This window comes from Bos indicus, chromosome 10, assembly GCF_029378745.1.
Source record: "Bos indicus isolate NIAB-ARS_2022 breed Sahiwal x Tharparkar chromosome 10, NIAB-ARS_B.indTharparkar_mat_pri_1.0, whole genome shotgun sequence".
NCBI classification, from domain to species: Eukaryota; Metazoa; Chordata; class Mammalia; order Artiodactyla; family Bovidae; genus Bos; species Bos indicus.
Window position 1 is genome coordinate 24513088 of NC_091769.1, and position 20054 is coordinate 24533141.

At 42.4% G+C, this 20054-nt stretch overlaps 1 long non-coding RNA gene and 1 gene segment (V, D, J or C); both read right to left on the reverse strand.

Moving 5' to 3' along the window:
* Positions 1-11498: 11498 nt before the first annotated feature.
* Positions 11499-12236, reverse strand: LOC109564839 (T cell receptor alpha variable 18-like). The segment is given in 2 exon segments: positions 11499-11932; positions 12065-12236. Coding segments are annotated over 2 exon segments (543 nt in total).
* A 4110-nt stretch (positions 12237-16346) lies between these two features.
* On the reverse strand, positions 16347-18254 carry LOC109564838 (uncharacterized). The gene is made up of 2 exons (XR_011568674.1): positions 18081-18254; positions 16347-17948 (listed from the first exon to the last, which is right to left on the reverse strand). It is a non-coding gene; the product is annotated as an uncharacterized lncRNA (long non-coding RNA).
* Positions 18255-20054: the final 1800 nt, after the last annotated feature.

The window sequence follows — 20054 nt, forward strand, 5'->3', positions numbered from 1 at the left end:
GGTGGTGATCGTGAAAACTGCACCACAGAGAGGTCTGACCTATTACTCCTGATAATAGCTTGTGGGGTACATACAGAAGAATGGGACAGGACCCTAAGAAGAGAGTCCTAAACATAAGTGTGCTTAGGGAAACATTCTATTATTACTTCCATAATTTTTTGCATGGTACAGGTATCTCTAGCTTCACAAGAAACCCCAGTTACAATTTCCAGATGGAATAGTCAGAGGTTTCTTCCTTGCATATGCCTCCAGGATTCCCATGTGACAGAGAAGGATCCCTCTGTACGGAAAGTGTTTCCTTCTCTCCTCAAGTCATTTCTTTGAAGTAGTTATATTCATGTTGACTCTGTCAACATGCCATGGATAAAATTTTATCTAAGGCAGGTGTCAAATACTGTGCAGTTAAGTGATAAGGTTATTATCCTGATTTATCATGGAATGACATATTTGTAAAACACAATAAAAATAAAATATGTGACTTCTTTTTCACTGATAACAGTAGAGTTGATCTTCCAATTGGAAAACTATTTTTGGACCTTGAATATCAGGTAACACAGAGATCAGGAAAACAGATGAGATGAGCACTAACATTGCCCAGCTTACTTCATGGAGGCAGCTTCCAGGCACCAGTGCATAAGGGGTTTACCAAAAACAGTGCAGCTATGTCATTGTGGGATTGAGACAGAATAGGAAAATGGAGATCCTGAAATACCTAAAAATTGTGGACTTCTGTACAGGAGAGGAGGAATGTTGACAGAAAAAGAGAGAGAGAGAGAGAGAGAAGCGCAAGGCAGGGGTTGGGAGGTGCCCGGAGCCACCATCGGAGATCCCACCCATGACAAGGTCATATGGAAGAGCCATGACAAGCAAGGCTTGATCATGGCTCAAGGGACCCCCTGAATCTGCTCGAGCATCTACCCCAAAACCAGAATCTGTCTGTCTTACTATTTCGTGCCTTTCACCAACTCTTCTGACATTAACAGGGGGCTATCCCTGACCACCTTTCTCTGGAAAAAGTCAACTTAGGGCTTTAGTTTATAAATCTCCTTGGCATGAAAGGAATATTTCTATTTTAACCCCTCTGTTGGCATTCTAACTTGCCTGAGACGTTTATCCATACTCTTGCAATTAACACACATGATTGTTCACAATTCCCCAACCTTGAAAGGCACGGGAAGCCAAAACATTCTAAAAGTCCTAATGAGCATAGAGTCCTTTAAGGGATGAAAAATTATTAGAATAGATAGTACTGGTAAAGGGCTTCATTATTGGGCCAATGCTTGCTGCCAAGTGCCCATATCCCTTATCCATTGTGCACCTGGGTGTGCATTGGTTAACACAGTTGGAATGTAAGAAAAACAAGTAGCAGCCTTGGAATTAACCACATCAGACCTTTGAACTAATTGGTACTTTCTTTGTTGTGACCCATTGCACCTTTGCTCCATGAGAATGTAACTCTGTTTAGTACTTTCTGAGGCTGGGAGAAGGCAATGGCACTCCACTCCAGTACTCTTGTCTGGAAAATCCCATGGACGAAGGAGCCTGGAAGGCTGCAGTCCATGGGGTTGCTGAGGGTCGGACACGACTGAGCAACTTCACTTTTCAATTTTCACTTTCATGCATTGGAGAAGGAAATGGCAACCCACTCCAGTGTTCTTGCCTGGAGAATCCCAGGGACGGCAGAGCCTGGTGGGCTGCCATCTATGGGGTAGCACAGAGTTGGACACGACTGAAGCGACTTAGCAGCAGCAGCAGCAGAGGCTGGGAGAAATAAAGAAGAAACACTTTAAGGGAAAACAAGTTTTCTGGTTGAGCAGCCTTTATCAAAAAAGGGTCATAAAATGTCCACAGGCCTCCAAGGCCAGAAGATAATGTACACAACATTGTTTATGGGAAAGGTATGCAGAAAAAATCCTTGTTTTGATAAAGACAAAACAGATGTAATGTTTGGGCTGATTCTGTATGACTTTGCATCTTTCATTTCCCTCTGTGTACAAGTCAAGGTATAAAAGTTCCTTTTGAAAATAAAGTTAAAGTTATGGGCCTCGCTCACCAAAGCTTGGTCTCCCCGTGTCGTTCTTTTTTTCCTTTTCCCTGCTTTTCTCTCTCTGTTCTTCTTTCACGATGACTCCTTGGAACACAGGAGCTTTATTGGCTTTCTGTGTTAATCAAGGAAGATCAAGCCCTGCTCTCTGCTTTGCTGTCCTTATCCCCTAAGCCGTCATCCTGAGGTTGCCCCTGGATCCTGCTGGGGCTGGACCCTGGCAGAGGGGCAGGGTGGGGAGGAGTTGGACCATCCTTGGATGACAGCAACCTTACACCTTTAGCCTCCTGAGGGACAGGTGAGCTTAATTAGGGACCTTGGTTCTTGAAACACAATCACTATTGTTTCACTTTTTGTCACATAGTTGTTTTAACTCAACTAAGTATTTTTTAGAATGTCAAGTTTAGATGCACGTGTACATGGTGCTCATCTGTCTTCTGCTTGTTTGTTTTATTAAGGATTCAGGAATCTCTGTGGAAAGAACTGTTTGTACAATGTCTGTCAGCCCATTGGTCTGGTTTCCTGTGGAATTATTTGTGTCAGTGAAGTGAACCCAGAAGAAGATTTAATGCAGTCATTTCATAGCTTGTTTTCTCTAGGGTTGGATTTCCTTATGCAAAGTAAGACTGTATTATGGTAAGAAGTCAAAACATTGTTTATTGCTGACATACACCATTCTAAGGCATGGTAACGCTGCAGCTACAGACAGCTGGAAGGTTGCCTTACAGGGGCCCTCTGGCCAGGGCTGTCAACCCAGGAACAATGCTGTGATTTTAGTTGAATTAAGTCCGCTTTGCATATTTTTGTTTTCATTTCCAATACTCTAGGAGGTGGGTCAAAGAGGATCGTGCTGTGATGTATGTCAAAGAGATATGTATGTGATGTATGTATGTTTTCCTCTAAGAGTTTTATGGATTCTGGCTTTCATTTAAGTCGTTAATCCATTTTGAGTTTATTTTGTGTTTGGTGTTGGGAAGGGTTCTAGTGTCATCCTTTTACCTGTAGCTTTCCAATGATCTTCCAATTAAAAATAAATGTTTCTAAATGGCAATGACCAAGTCAGTTGAATACAAGAGCAATCTTCTTCAAATGATACCTATTAATGGACACAGAATTTCTCAACAGTAAAAATGACCTGTTTTTCTAAAATTAGCGTTTTGTTTTTTTTTTAATGCATAGCTGTTTGTTGAGCTGTTCTGTTTTGTTTTTGTTTTTGGCTGTGCTGGGTCTTAATTTTGGCTTGTGAGATCTAGTTCCCTGATCAAGGATCAAACTCAGGCCCCCGGCATTGGGAGCACAGAGTCCTATTCCCCTGGACCAAAGTACCCCCTAAAATTAGGGTCTTGAGTCAAGTTATCATGCTAGCAGGACTCTTGCTCAGTGGATCACCGAAGTTCTCTTAAACTTTTGTGCATGTTCAAGAATCCCTAGGCTCCAGCATTCATTCTGGAAACTTACAGAGTTGTCTACAACATGGAAACCAAAACCAGACATGATTCCTATCTCAAACTGCTTTCAGTTGACTGAGGAGCAGGTTAAAAAAAAAAAAAAAAATTCCTCTGCCCTGTCTGTTGTCCCACTAGCCTGGACCCAGAGATGTGGAATGAGGGATCAGACTGGAAGTAGAGACCTGACACAGTTACATCCAGGGGAATAAAACCTGCTTGGATACTTTCCTTTCACTGTTCAGATTTAGTTTTGTTTTTTCATGTTCCTCTCCCTTCCTATGCCCTGTCTATCAAGATGTTGAAGCCCCAGTGCTCAGGTATCCAACACCCAGTGTGCAGGACTCTAGGTTGTTTGGAGGAAATCTGTGTTTACCTTCAGGTGGGTGTTCAGACATCCCCCCTGTTAAATAAGGATGGGGACTACATCCTCCAGGAATATTAAAACCATTATAACTATTAAATTCTGCATTTTTATGGTTGTGCCTATAAATTTATTTTATTTTATTTTTAAACTTTACAATATTGTATTAGTTTTGCCAAATATCGAAATGAATCCGCCACAGGTATACCCGCATTCCCTATCCTGAACCCTCCACCCTACTCCCTCCCCTCCCCTCCCTCTGGGTCGTCCCAGTGCACCAGCCCCAAGCATCCAGTACCGTGCATCAAACCTGGACTGGCGACTCGTTTCATACATGATATTATACATGTTTCAATGCTATTTTCCCAAATCTCCCCACCCTCTCCCTCTCCCACAGAGTCCATAAGACTGATCTATACATCGGTGTCTCTTTTGCTGTCTCGTACACAGGGTTATTGTTTCCATCTTTCTAAATTCCATATATATGCTTTAGTATACTGTATTGGTGTTTTTCTTTCTGGCTTACTTCACTCTGTATAATAGGTTCCAGTTTCATCCATCTCATTTTAAATGACAATGATTCAGTGTTTATGCCACATCTCCTAGACTGCCCAGAAATAAAACATGTATCTCTTTTCTCCTTCTGTGTCCCCCACTGTCTTTACAGAAAGTCTGGTCCCAAAGTTGCAGACAAGAGTTCAGCCTGCAGAGATGCAGAGGGTAAACTCTGTGCAATGGGCCCAATTGTAGCAGAGATGCAGAGCACTGACCCAAGTGGCTCCACATTCCTGCTCACGAGCAGAGGAGTAGGGAGATGTTCCTGCTTTGGGAGGGGTTGATACTTTCTCCTAGTTTCTTGGAGCACGTGAAAAACTCACTCCACTCCAATGGCAGTCTGCCTTCAAACTGGATACAGGATGAGAATATCCGCTTTGCCAGTGATCACATCATCTCAGGGAAATTTAATTCATCAATCAGTCAAGTTTCAGATATATTGAAAAAGTGTTTATATACTTTTAAAACAATAACAGGAAAAAATCTCTCCTTAACTTACACAGAGATTTTGTCTCTCACAAGTTATGCAATAGCAGTATATTTTTTTTAGGTGAAAAATGCCATTTCTTCATTATCTTTTATCTTGACATGTGGAACTTTGCTGAATGTTTATTAATTGTGTGCAAGCTGAAACCAAATCAGTTTGAAGGCTGCAGTGAATATTGATCATGTCTTAGAGCATTTTCCCATTGATCTGTCAACAAATATGATAAAATACACCTCAGTTATATAGTCAGGGGAACTAAAGTGGCCCTGCCTGGCGCTGAGAAGGGCATTTTTATGTTGAGCATAAGTCACCTGCTGTTCTCTGTCAGGACCGGGGACTTGTCTGGAGGGGCTGCTGAGAATGGGAACACTGACCGCAGGGCTACCAACCCCTGTAGGCAGCATTCCTAACAGCGCCAACATGGCCCTGGCTTTTCACTGAGCTTTGGTTCCTTTCTTGAAAAATAAGGAGAAACTTTGTGTTATTAAAAAAATGACATGAATGAAAATCTGACGTAGGTACTGAAACAAACTCTGCCTTTTATATTAATAATGGTCATCATTGTGATCCCTGCTGTATCAAGATGCCATAATATGTACCTGTGCTTAAAATTTTATTTCTATAAAACACACAGGCAGGTGTGTTTATATATAATTTAATTTTATAATGATTTTAAACAGATAGAGATATATAGATGATTTTGATTCTTAAGTCCATGAAGTAGGTTCTATTATTGCCACTTTACATATGAAGAAACTGATGCCAAAAGAGGCTAAGGAACACCTCAAAAGTCATGCTGTGATGCAGACGACAGGGTTTGAATTCAGCTAATTTCAATTCATCGTTTTATTAAGGATGATATCAAATGTCCTTTATGCCTACGTTCCTGTACTGGATACCACTTCAGCCCCCTGGAACAAGAGCTCCCTCAAAGCAGACATCACATGTGTCTTGCCAACTAATGTTTCCCCAATAATTACCAGAAAACTAAGAATTAATGAATAAACTCTACTGAAATTTCTCACACTGGGATCCATGCTGTGATGATAAAAATCACAGGGAAAAAAAAAACAGGTATATTTCCATGAGATGTTAATTCAGATTTGTTTGCTTTCTGGATCAGCTTCTATATTAGGACTAATAATTTAAAATTTTATTTTTGGGCTATTCATGTTGTGAATGGTAAATCTGCATAGATTTTAAACATAAAATGAGTCTATATCAAAGGCATTATGCAATCAAACATGACTTTTGACCTCTATCCCAGAGGATGTTGTGTTCTTAGATATTTTTATAGAGAAGCTAGAAATCCAGTTTTCAATGTGATGTCTGATTTTTTAATAATAACCATAACTACTACCTTCATATACACAGTCCAAGGTTGCAGCCTCCTTCTCCACCACAGAAATTGCAGACTGGACTTGAGTTACCTTCTGGGTCATGTTGGATCCTGCAGGAAAGAGCCTTTACTTACAACCATGATGATATAGGGGATGAAGTGGCTTAGGACCTAATGCCCTGATTCCATTGCCCATTACCCCTCTCTTTCAAGATGCATCAGGTAACAGTGGTCTGCCCCTCCCCACAGCCTTGGCACTGAGAGAGGCTCATGAGTCCTGTGTGTGGCCACGCTCATCAAGACAGACAAGGCTCTGCCTGCCCTCAGCACACTGGCAACCAGCATATGGGCAGCTCCTCCCTACAGTGACACGGCCTCTGCTCCATTTCAGATCCAGATCTGAATTCTGCACCCTGTGCTCGAGAGGTCCAGGCAGAGCTCCTGGGCTGTGTGATGCTTCTGCCCCACGCAGGAAACTGAGTCAGCAGCTGGAGGGCCGTTTGTCTGTGTCGTGTCACACGTTTCCTTCATAAGAGGGAAATGCTAGACTTCTGCACATCAGTTTGTCGAATCAGAACACTATCAGACTAGAAATAAACAGTGGTAAAACTGAATCATGTTCAGTTCATTCTCCTTTGGATCAGAGATTCAAAAGTAACACTGGGGTTTTGACTCTAACAGAAAGGCAGAATTTTTCGATTCAATCTCTGTTCCCGCCTCCTATGGAATCTGGTAAAAGTTACCTGCAAAATATTTTGTTGTCTATGAATGATTTCATATCTTGCCTCTGTGTCACAAAATCTGTCAAGTGTATGACATGTTAGATAGCAGCAGGGGGAGAAATACATGTGTATGTGATCACAATTTACATGTGTGTATGTGTGTAAACAAAAGTAAATTCAGAAAATTTTAGCCAGTGCCTAAATATAAGAACTCCTGTTAAAACTCAATACATATATTTCTAAATCACCCTCAACTCTTCCAACCACACCCATTAATTGTGGTGGAAATTGGGATAGGGAAAACCCTAAAAATACACAAATCCAGAGCCACAGCATTATCAAAAGCAATAGAAATCCTGTTAGAAATGCCAGCACAGTTCAGTCTCCATTGACGTCTATTCCCTGCATCATAGTCTTAAACTCTTTGCCATCTTAAATATTGGGAGTTGTGTCTCACTGATCTAGACATAGGTCCATGAAAACATGTAAGACCAAGGTCATCAACATTTTAAATGTTATTGTTCTTCATAAGGGCTTTCCCTGATGGCTCAGCTGGTAAAGAATCCACCTGCAATGTAGAAGACCTGGGTTTGATCCCTGGGTTGAGAAGGTCCCCTGGAGAAGGGAATGACTACCCACTCCAGTATTCTGACCTGGAAATTCTTGATAAATCAGTCTGCTTAATGTTAGAGAGGAAGATGGACCAGCATTCTTTTTACTCTCCCTCTCAGGTTTATCAGGTAGCTTTCACTTGAAAACCCTAGAAATTCGTGAAGCCACTAAAGCAAACACTAGATTTTAGGCTTTTGTATTGAGAGAAAATTGCCTTTGAAAGTTTCTGCTTTGGCACAAATTACTAATGTGATTAGAAAAATCAATGAAACTTCCTCATCATACCCGTATTTGTTGCTCCTTAGTCACTACCTTGAGCCCGACTCTTTGCAACCCCATGAACTGTAACCCACCAGGCTCTTATGTCCATGGGATTTCCAAGACAAGAATACTGGGGTGGGTTGCTATATCCTTCTCCAGGGGATCTGCTCGACCCAGGGATTGAACTCATCCTGAAGAAGATCTTCTGCATTGGCAGGCGGATTCTTTACCACTGAGCCCTGGGGGAAGCCCAGACCCATATTTACTAATTGTCTAAAAAAAGGATTTGCTTTAATAAGATATACAGTGTAGCAGAACAGAAAATGCTGTCTTACAGTCCCAATGAGGAGACATAATTGCCACACAAATGGGTTTTTTTATTTGAAAAATATAGTCCTCATTGCCATGGCAAAGACCTGTAATGTATATTCTCTTTAATATGGCTACTGAGGCTCAGCTATAAGCCCTGAATAAGCAGGTTATTCAATCACAGAGAATCTGAGAAACTTTATGTTCAAAGACATAAAAGATGATGACTGCAATTTTTTGGCTTCAGTGTTCAGGAACATATACAGACTCCTGTGATTGCCCATTGAGTAAGGCACAGTTTTCTTTACTGCATTAACTTATTTTTCATTAAATGAAAATTTCAAAAAGTATAAAATTCTAAGAAGGCAATGGTATTTAACAAAAAAGAAACAGATTTCATGGTGGTTCTATCCATTAGCTTTTATGAATATTTGTCATGCATCAGAATGATTGACGTCCTACCCAAGCTCTGCTCCTCACTGGTTATGTAACCTTGAGTAAGTTACTAAACATCTCTACACCTCAATTTTGTCATATGTAAATTGGAAGTTTCCTAGTATCTACCTGAGAGGTGGAGAGGGATTTAAAAGCTTAGCCCATTGCCCATAAACCTGTCAATGTCACGTATTGGGGACAAACAGAGCTCAGTGAGTGAATAAAATGATTTGTGAAAGAAACATTATTTTAAGACACGTGTGGTGTCTTAAAGCAATACAATCCTAAAGCAGGAGAGTCGATCATGTATACTATATTCTCAACACTTATTCATGTGACTGACATATATGAGCAGGTGCTCAAAAAGTTGTCCCGAATGAATGCAGGGATAGCTTGGAATGATTATATCTCATGTAAGCATTAAATCATAATTTTAAAGAGCATTTTCTCTTGTGCTTCCTCTTTTTACATCCATAAGGAAATGTTGATACCAAATAAAGCAAAATGAAATGAAACAAATATGAAAACACAAAAAGTCAAACCTCTAACTCAAAGTAGATCCATTTAGAGCAATAGAGCTCCTGCACATGAATGCTCATACCAGCATTATTTATAAGAGCTAAAAAGTGGAAATAACCAAATGTTTCCAAAACAATCATTCTTCAAGTGAAGAATGGATAAGGAGAACAGGTGGTATCACAGAGCAGCCTATTAAGTGACCATAAGGAGTAGCGAAGAACTGATATGGAGACACGCCATGGAGAGATTCCGCTGGGTGAAAGAAGACGGTACTTAACAGTCAGATGCGATCTGATTCTATCTCTAGGAAACACCCAGAACCGTCAAATCCATAAAGACAGAGAACAGAGGAGTGGATGCCAGTGTCTGGGGGTTACAGGAAACGGGAGTGACTGCTAACGGGTACAAAGTTTCTTCCTGGGGTGGTGTTCTGGAATCAGATAGTACTGATGACTGCACAACTCTGTGAACATGCTAAAAACCACTCAATTGTACAGTTAAAAGCGTGAAGGTGATGATATGTGAATTATCTTTATAAAGCTGTTATTTAAAAAGTGATACAGCAGAAAATACTCGTATTAATTACAGATCAAGTGCTGGGACAGAAAGAGTCCTGGGGGTTCTAACCTGCCAATATCAGGACAAAATAAGATGGTTATAATGCTTTGATCTTAAAGAGGAGGGTAAAATTTATGAAGCAAATTCAGCTTGTATTTCAGGATCCCTTAGTGTCCTGGGCCCAAGAAACTTGATTCTGCAATTTCATTTTCTTTTTCTTAAGAATAGCCTCTGAAATCACAGAAGGCTCAGGCTCTGCAAAACCTTCATCTGTACCTGTCAGTCCCACAGAATCATCCAAGAGGGATAAAGGACGGTGAGGTTGAGAGACCTCCAGAATGCCAGGATCAGTTTCTCTTGGTGAGTTTCATTCATTGCAAGTTACAGTGAGAGCCACACATTTCTCTGTTTTCTGTTCCTCTGCTGTAGGAACATTGTGAATATGTAAAGAATTTAGAATCCCTGTCAACAAAAGTCCATGTGCCCTCTTTTCACTAACGGACTGAGTGTTTGCTTGGTCACTGAATTTGACAAATTTCAAAAGGATCAGAGGCCTCAATACAGTGATAAAGATAATATGTCAGGTTATGTGGTCATGTTTATGTCCAGAATTTCTCACAGCACAGATCCTCAAGACCAGAATCACGATCATGACCTAGCATTCTGTAAAGAGCTGCCATGATGACAAGATGAGGGTGGAGCTGTGTCACCAACATATAAGCAAGACACCTGATGCACAAAATGTTCACTGACTAGACTGCTCTGACCCACAGGGCCCTTGACAGAAGGAATATCTTCTCAGGAAACCATCTTCATGGGACTTGCAGCAGCAGCATTTCTTGAGCAACCGTAAGAGTTGGAAAAGTCAAGGGAAGAGAGTGTAAAGGTCCCAGTCACTAAAGATGGAGTGTCTGTAGGTGAAACTCAGCAAGACACAAAATTCTGGTCTGAATTATAAAAATCAGACAGTAGCTTCAAGGTCATACATTCATCCATGAACGAGGTGCCCTGGGAGTTTTCATCAACAGATTGTGACATATTTCAGCACGTATCAACTGAACTGTCATTGAACAGAGTTAATGTCTTTTGAACTGTGGTGTTGGAGAAGACTCTTGAGAGTCCCTTGGACTGCAAGGAGATCCAACCAGTCCATTCTGAAGGAGATCAGACCTGGGATTTCTTTGGAAGGAATGATGCTAAAGCTGAAACTCCAGTACTTTGGCCACCTCATGCAAAGAGTTGACTCATTGTAAAAGACTCTGATGCTGGGAGGGATTGGGGTCAGGAGGAGAAGGGGACGACAGAAGATGAGATGGCTGGATGGCATCACTGACTCGATGGACATGAGTCTGAGTGAACTCCGGGAGTTGGTGATGGACAGGGAGGCCTGGCGGCGTGCTGTGATTCATGGGGTCGCAAAAAGTCGGACACGACTGAGCGACTGAACTGAACTGAACTGAACTGAATGTCACTTTTAGGAATTCTATGCCATCTGGAGAAATGTGACTGGGCTAAAAACATACATTTCTGGAGAAGGCCTTTTAGATTCCTCTCTTCACTGTCCCTCCCAGATTCCTCTCTGTAGACCAATCCAAGAATTGCAGGGTTCTTGGCACTGAGCTTCAGAGCTGGAAGTACTTTGACAATGCCTCTGGCATAAAACAGGGGCTTCCCACGTGGCTCAGTGGTAAAGAATCTGCCTGTCAAACAGGAGACACAGGTACAATTCCTGGGTTGAGATAATTCCAAGGAGAAAGAAATGGCAACCCACTCCAGTCATCTTGCCTGGGAAATCCCATGGACAGAGGAGCCCTACAGTCATAGGGTCGGAAAAGAGTCAGACATGACTTAGTACATAAACAGCAACACAGCTAGCATAAAACACCTAAGACAGAAACAGCAACCCCCCTGGAGGGCTGCCCACAGCCAGAGCCCCATCTGCACTCGGGGTTTGTGTTCAGCTCCCCCGCAGCCCTCTCTCACTGTGTCACTCAGAGCACAGTAGTACACAGCCGAGTCTGATGCTTGCACTGCCTGTTTCTGCAGGTGGAAGGAGCTGTCAGTCCTAACAAGAGTGGCCTGAAAACCTTCACTCTTTGGCTTCTGGTCTTTCATTGAGCCCTTCAGGAGGAGTTGAGGAGCTTTGTTGAGATGCTGGACGTACCAGAAAACATAGAGATCTGAATACGTGGTCTGGTAAGTGCAGTTCAGGGTCAGGAGAGCCCCCTCTGAGACAGTCACTGGGCCTTCTGTCTGATTCACCGAGTCACCATTGGTCCCTCCTGGAAGAGAATCACTTTTTTATGATAGAAATGTATAGGAGGAGAGTTTTCAGCCAGAGAAGAAAAATAAAACTTACCTATAATCATAGGAAAATGAAAAGTCATTAACATTTAGGATAAAATGTTACTTACTGAATATTAAGATGATCAGAAGAACTGAGTGAGTGGCAGAATGCATGTTCACAAAAGAACATGATCCTTGTTCCCTGGAATACACAAATCTAATAAATTTAGTCTCCATCTGAATGTTACAGAAGCTGCTCGCTCAGAAACTGAGAGCCCCTTTCTGTACTGCAGCAATATTCTGTCTTGTGGCTACAAAGCAGGCAAGTGAAACCAGCTCCTGAATGCAATGGGGAACCCCATCTGAAGGAAGTCCCGCCCTCTGGTGGTGATCGTGAAAATTGGACCACAGTGCGGTCTGACCTATTCCTCCTGATAATAGCTTGTGGGATACATACAGGAGAATGGGACAGGACCCTAAGAAGAGAGTCCTAAACATAAGCGTGCTTAGGGAAATATTCTATTATTACTTCCATAATTTTTTGCATGGTACAGGTATCTCTAGCTTCGCAAGAATCTCCAGTTACAATTTCTAGATGGAATAGTCAGAGGTTTCTTCCTTGCATGTGTCTCCGATTTCCATGGGTCAGAGAAGGATCCCTCTGTATGGAAAGTGCTTCCAAGTCACTTCTCTGAAGTAGTTATATTCATGTTGACTCTGTCAACATGCCATGGAGAAAATTTTCTGTAAAGCGGGTGTCAAATAATGTGCAGTTAAGTGATAAGGTTATTATCATGGAATGACATATTTGTAAAACATAACAAAAATAAAATATGTGACTTCTTTTTCACTGATAACAGTAGAGTTGATCTTCCAATTGAAAACTATTTTTGGACCTTGAACATCAGGTAGCACAGAGATAAGGAAAACAGATGAGATGAGCACTGACATTGCCCAGCTTACTTCATGGAGGCAGTTTCTAGGCACCAGTGCATGAGGGATTTACCAAAAATAGTGCAGCTGTCTCATTGTGGGACTAAGACAGAATAGGAGAACGGAGATCCTGAAATACCTAAAAATTGTGGACCTCTGTACCAGAAAGGAGGAATGTTGAAAAGAGAGAGAGAGAGAAGCGCAAGACAGGGCTTGGTGGGGAGAGTGGGGTAGGGGGGAGTTGGACCATCCTTGGATGACAGCAATCTTACACCTTTAGCCTCATGAGGGACAGGTGACCTTACTTAGGTGACCTTACTTAACCTGGTTCTTGAACGTCTTTTTACCTCTTGTCACATTCTTGCTTTAATTCAACTAAGTATCTTTTTTAGAATGTCAGATTTAGATGGTTAGTATATTAGCCGGGCACTCTTCATTCCTGAGGCGTGTGTGGCATCAATCTGTCTTCTGTTTGTTTGTTTGTTTTCTTAGGGATTCAGGGACCTCAATGGAAAGAACTGTTGGCTCAGTGTCTGTCAGCCTGTTTGTCTAGTTTCTTGTGCAATTATTTGTGCTAGTGAAGCAAACCCAACAGAAGATTTAATGGGGTCATTTCATAGCTTGTTCTTTTCTCTAGGATAGGGTTTATTTTATGCAAAGTCTGACTATATTATGGTGAGAATTGCTGCCATTGTTCTTTGCTGACATAAACCATTTTAAGGCTTGGGAATGTGTGGCTGCAGAGAGCTGTGAGGTTGCCTTACACAGGCTCTCAGGGCCGCATTGTCAGTCCAGTAACAATGGCTGTGACTAAGTCAGTTGAAAAGAACAATCTTCTTCAAATGTGCCTTTTTCACCTACTGAGATTTTCTCACCAGTTAAAATGAACTTTGTTGCTTCTTACCAAAACTGGGATCATTTAAATGCACATCTTTTTGCTGAGCTGTTCTTTTTGCTTGTTTTGTTTATTGTCTGCACCAGGTCTTAGTTTAGGCTTGTGGGATCTAGTTCCCTGACCAGGGATCGAACCTGGGCCCCTTCAATGTGAGTGCAGAGCCCCAGTCACTGAACCAACTCTCCACCTAAAATTAGAATCTTGAGTTGAAGTTATCATGCTGGCAGGACTCTCTGGCTCAGCAGATCACCTAGGTTCTCTTAAACTCTTATGCATTTTCAGGAATGCCTAGTCTCCAGCATTCATTCTGGAAATTTACAGGGTTGTCTACAATGTGGAAACAAAAATCAGACACGATTCCTACCTTAAATTGCTTTCAATTGATTGAGGAGCAGGTGAGCAAAAAAAAAAAAAAAAATACATATATATATATATATATATATATATATATACACATATATATACATACATCCTATGCACTGACTGTATTCCCACTAACCTGGACCCCAATATGTGAAATGAGGGATCAGACTGGAAGTAGAGAGCTGTTGCAGTTACCACCCGGGGAATAAAACCTGCTGCTGCTGTTGCTGCTAAGTCACTTCAGTCATGTCCGACTCTGTGTGACCCCATAGACGGCAGCCCACCAGGCTCCCCCATCCCTGGGATTCTCCAGGCAAGAACACTGGAGTGGGTTGCCATTTCCTTCTCCAATGCATGAAAGTGAAAAGTGAAAGTGAAGTCACTCAGTCGTGTCCGACTCTGTGTGACCCCATGGACTGCAGCCTACCAGGCTCCTCCATCCATGGGATTTTCCAGGCAAGAGTACTGGAGTGGGGTGCCATTGCCTTCTCCATAAAACCTGCTAGAATACTTTTTTTCCCCCACCGTTAACATTTATTTTTGTTCTTTCATCTCCCTCTCCATTTCTAGACCTCTTTATTAAGCTGTTGAGCCCCCAGTGCTCAGGTGGCCAGCACCCAGTGTGCAGGACTCTAGGATGTCAGGGAGGAAGGCAGTGCTTACCTTCAGGTGGGTGTCCAGATTCACCCTAAGTGATGATGGTGACTACATCTGCCAAGACCATAAAACTACTGTAACTATTAAACTCTGCATTTAAGTAGTTGTGCCAATAAATTGGGCTTCCCAGGTGCTAAGTGATAAAGAATCTGCCTGCCAATTGAGGAGATGAGGGTTCACTCCCTGGGTCAGAAAGATCTCCTGGAGAAGGGAATAGCAACCCACTCCAGTATTCTTGCCTGGAAAACTCCATGGACAGAGGAGCCTGATGGGCTATAGTCCACAGGTTTACAAAGAGTCAGATACCACTGAGCAACTCACGCACGCCTACAAATTGTGAAATGACAATGATTCTGTATCTTGGCCACATCTCACAGACTGCCCAGCAGTAAAACAGACATCTTTTCCCACCGGCTGTGCCCACCACTGTCCTTCCAGAAAGTCTGCTCCTCGAAGCTCTAGACAGGAATTCAGCCTGCAGAGATGCAGAGGGGACTCTCCTGTGCAATGGGCATGATTGTATCAGGGATGCAGAGCAGTGACCCAAGTGTCTCCACATCCTGCTCATGAGCAGAGGAGTGTGAAGACGTTCCTGCTTTGGGAGGGGCTGATACTTTCTCCTAGTTTTTTGAGCAGGTGAAAAAGCTCACTCTGCTGCCAAGATAGCTTATTGTAAGAGTACATAAACACTTTTTCCCTGTGTCTGAAACGTGACTGATGAATTAATTTTCCCTGTTTTTGTTGCTGTTCGGTCCCTAGGTCATGTCTGACTCTTTACGACCCCATGAACTGCTGCATGCCAGGAGCTTTATTCTCTCTTTCCTTGACTTTTCCAATCCTTCTGGTTGCTCCAGAAATGCTCTGCCTAAGTAAGTTCCAAGAGGAGAGCTTCCTGACAAGATATTCCTTCTGAAGGGCCCTGTGGATCAGAGCAGCTCACTTTGTAAATATTGCAGGAGTTGTGTGTCCTTCCCTATCCTTTACTATCTCCCAGAGTTTGCTAAACTCATGTCCATTGAGTCAGTGATGCCATCAAACCATCATCCTCTGTCACCTCCTTATCCTCTTGCCCTCAATCTTTTCCAGCATCAGGGTCTTCTGCAGTGAATCGGTTCTTCACATCAGGTGGCCAAAATATTGGAACTTCAACCTCAGCGTCAGTCCTTCCAATGAATATTCAGGATTGATATCCTTTAGGATTGACTGGTTTGATCTCCTTGCAGTAAGGGACTCTCAAGAGTCTTTTCCAACACCACAGCTAGAAAGCATCAATTCTTTGGCACTCAGCCTTCTTTATGGTCCAACTCTCACATCCATACATGATTACTGGGAAAACCATAGCTCTGACTATATGGACCTTTGTGGGTAAAGTAATGTCTCTGCTTTTTAATACACTGTCTAGGTTGGTCATAGCTTTTCTTCCAAGGAGCAAGCATCTTTTAATTTCATGGCTGCAGTCACCATTTGCAGTGATTTTGAAGCCCAGTAAAATTAAATCTGTCCCTATTTCCACATTTTCCCCATCTATTTGCCATAAAGTGATGGGACCAGATGCCATAATCTTAGATTTTTTAATGTTGAGCTTTAATCCAGCTTTTTCACTCTCCTCTTTCACCTGCATCAACAGGTTCTTTAGCTTCCTTTCATGTTCTGCCATCAGAGTGATATCATCCACATATCTGAGGTTGTTGATATTTCTCCTGGCAATCTTGATTCCAGCTTATGAGTCATCCAGCCCTGCATTTCACATGATGTACTCCACGTATAAGTTAAATAAGCAGGGAAACAATATATAGCCTTGACATACTCCTTTCCCAATTTTGAACCAGTCATTGTTCCATGTCCAGTACTAACTGTTGCTTCCTGTCCTGCATACAGGTTTCTTGGGTATCCCCATCTCTTTAAGAATTTTCCACAGTTGGCTGTGATCCACACAGTGAAAGGCTTTAGCGTAGTCAATGAAGCAGAAATAGATGATTTTTTTAATCCCCTTGCCTTTTCTGTTTCCAGCAGATATTGGATCTGCTGTGGTTCCTAAACCCAGCTTCTACATCTGAAATTCTTGGTTCACGTACTGCTGAAGCCTAGCTTGAAAGATTTTGAGCATAATCTTGCTAGCATGTGAAATGAGTGCAATCGTATGGTAATTTGAACATTCTTTGGCATTCATTTCCCTGAGATGAGGTTACTAGCAAAGAGAATGTCCTGTACCCAGTTTGAATACAAACAATACACACAACACCTGCGATATTTACAGAGTGGGCTGCTCTGATCCACAGGGCCCTTGACAGAAGGAATATCTTTTCAGGATGGCTCCTCCTGGAACTCACTTAGGCAGCAGCATTTCTGGAGCAACCAGAAGGGATGGAAAAGTCAAGGAAAGAGAGAATAAAGCTCCAGTCACTGAAGATGGAGTGTCTGCAGGTGAAACTCAGCAGGATACACAATCTTGGCCTGAATTTTAAAAACCAGAGACTAGCTTCCTGGTCACACAGTCATCCATCAACAATGTGCCCTGAAATTTTCCTTAACACATTGTGAAATATTTCAGCATATATAATCTGAATTGTCATTGAAGAGTTAATGTCACTTTAAGGGATTCTATGCCATCTGGGAGTATGTCGATGGGTTGAAAACAAGCATTTTTGGAGAAAAGCTCTTAGGTTCCTCTTTACACTATCCTGCCCCAGATTCCTCTGTAGGACAATCCAAGAATTCCAAGGTCCTTGGCTCTGAGTATCAGAGCTGGAAGTGCTTGGACAGTACCTCTGGAGAGAGAAACAACACCCCTTCCAGGGCTGCCCACAGCCAGAGCCCCATCTGCACTCTGGGTTTGTGCTCAGCTCCCCCACAGTCCTCTCTCACTGTGTCACTCAGAGCACAGTAGTACACAGCCGAGTCTGATGCTTGCACTGCCCTTTTCTGCAGGTGGAAGGAGCTGTCACGCTTAACAGGAGTGGCCTGAAAACCTTCATGCTCTACCTTCTTGTCTGCTGTTAAGCCCTTCAGGAGGAGTTGAGGAGCTTTGTTGAGATGCTGGACGTACCAGAAAAGATAGGAATTTGAATATGTGGCCTGGTAAGTGCAGTTCAGGGTCATGAGAGCCCCCTCTGAGACAGTCACTGGGCCCTCTGTCTGGTTCACTGAGTCACCATTGGTACTTCCTGGAAGAGAATCACTTTGTTACCGTAGAAATGTACAGGAGAGGAGTTTTCAGTCAGAGAAGAAAAATAAAACTTACCCACAATTATAAGAAAGTGAAAAATCCTTAACATTTAGAACAAAATGTTACTTACTGAATATTAAGATGATCAGAAGAACTGAGTGAGTGGCAGAATGCATATTTGCAAAAGAACACGATCCTTGTTCCCGGGAATACACCGGCCTAACAAATCTAGTCTCCATCTGGATGTTACAGAAGCTCCTCACTCAGAAACTGAGAGCCCCTTTCTGTACTGCAGCAATATTCTCTCTTGCAGCTACAAAGCAGACAAGTGAAACCAGCTCCTGAATACAATGAGCAACCGCATCTGAAGGAAGTCCCGCCCTCTGGTGGTCATAGTGAAAATTGCACCACAGTGCGGTCTGACCTATTTCTCAGGATAATAGCTTGTGGGGAACACACAGGAGAATGGGACAGGACCCTAAGAAGAGAGTCCTAAACATAAGCGTGCCTAGGGAAATATTCTATTATTACTTCCGTAATTTTTTGCATGGTACAGGTATCTCTAGCTTCGCAAGAATCCCTAGTTACAATTTCTAGATGGAATAGTCAGAGATTTCTTCCTTGCACATGCCTTCAAGATTCCCATGGGTCAGAGAAGGATCCCCCTGAATGTAAAGTGCTTCCTCCTCAACCCAAGTCACGTCTCTGAAGTAGTTATATTCATGTTGACTCTGTCAACATGCCGTGGAGAAATTTTTATCTAAGGCAGATGTCAAATAATGTGTAGTTAAGTGATAAGGTTATTATCCTGATTTATCATGGAATGACAGCTTTGTAAAACACAATAAAAGTAAAATATGTGACTTCTTTTTCATTGCTAATGGTAGAGTTGATCTTCCAATTGGAAAACTATTTTTGGACCTTGAACATCAGGTAGCACAGAGATAAGGAAAACAGATGAGATGAGTACTGACATTGCCCAGCTTACTTCATGGAGGCAGTTTCTAGGCACCAGTGCATGAGGGATTTACCAAAAATAGTGCAGCTGTCTCATTGTGGGATTGAGACAGAATAGGAAAACAGAGATCCTGAAATACCTAAAAATTGTGCACCTCTGTACCAGAGAGAGCGGAGAAGGCAATGGCACCCCACTCCAGTACTTTTGCCTATAAAATCCCATGGACAGAGGAGCCTGGAAGGCTGCAGTCCATGGCGTCGCTAGAGTTGGACACAACTGAGTGACTTCACTTTGACTTTTCACTTTCATGCATTGGAGAAGGAAATGGCAACCCACTCCAGTGTTCTTGCCTGGAGAATCCCAGGGACATGGAAGCCTGGTGGGCTGCCGTCTATGGGGTCGCACAGAGTCGGACACGACTGAAGCGACTTAGCAGCAGCAGCAGCAGTACCAGAGAGGAGGAATGTTGAAAAAAGAGAGACAAGAGAGATAAGCATAAGCCAGGGGTTGAGGGGGAGAGTGGATTGGAGTTGGACCAACTTTGGATGACAGCAACCTTACCCTTTTAGCCTCATAACGGACAGGTGAGCTTAATTAGGGACCTTGGTTCTTGAAACACAATCACTATCGTTTCACTTCTTGTCACATAGTGGTTTTAACTCAACCTAGGCTGCATATTGTCACCCTGTTTATTTAACTTATATGCATAGTACATCATGAGAAACGCTGGACTGGAAGAAACACAAGCTGGAATCAAGACTGCTGGGAGAAATATCAGTAACCTCAGATAAGCAGATGACACCACCCTTATGGCAGAAAGTGAAGAGGAACTAAAAAGCCTCTTGATGAAAGTGAAAGTGGAGAGTGAAAAAGTTGGCTTAAAGTTCAACATTCAGAAAACTGAGATCATGGCATCCGGTCCCATCACTTCATGGGGAATAGATGGGGAAACAGTGGAAACAGTGTCAGACTTTATTTTTGGGGGCTCCAAAATCACTGCAGATGGTGACTGCAGCCATGAAATTAAAAGACGCTTACTCCTTGGAAGGAAAGTTATGACCAACCTAGATAGCATATTCAAAAGCAGAGACATTACTTTGCCAACAAAGGTCCATCTAGTCAAGGCTATGGTTTTTTCTGTGGTCA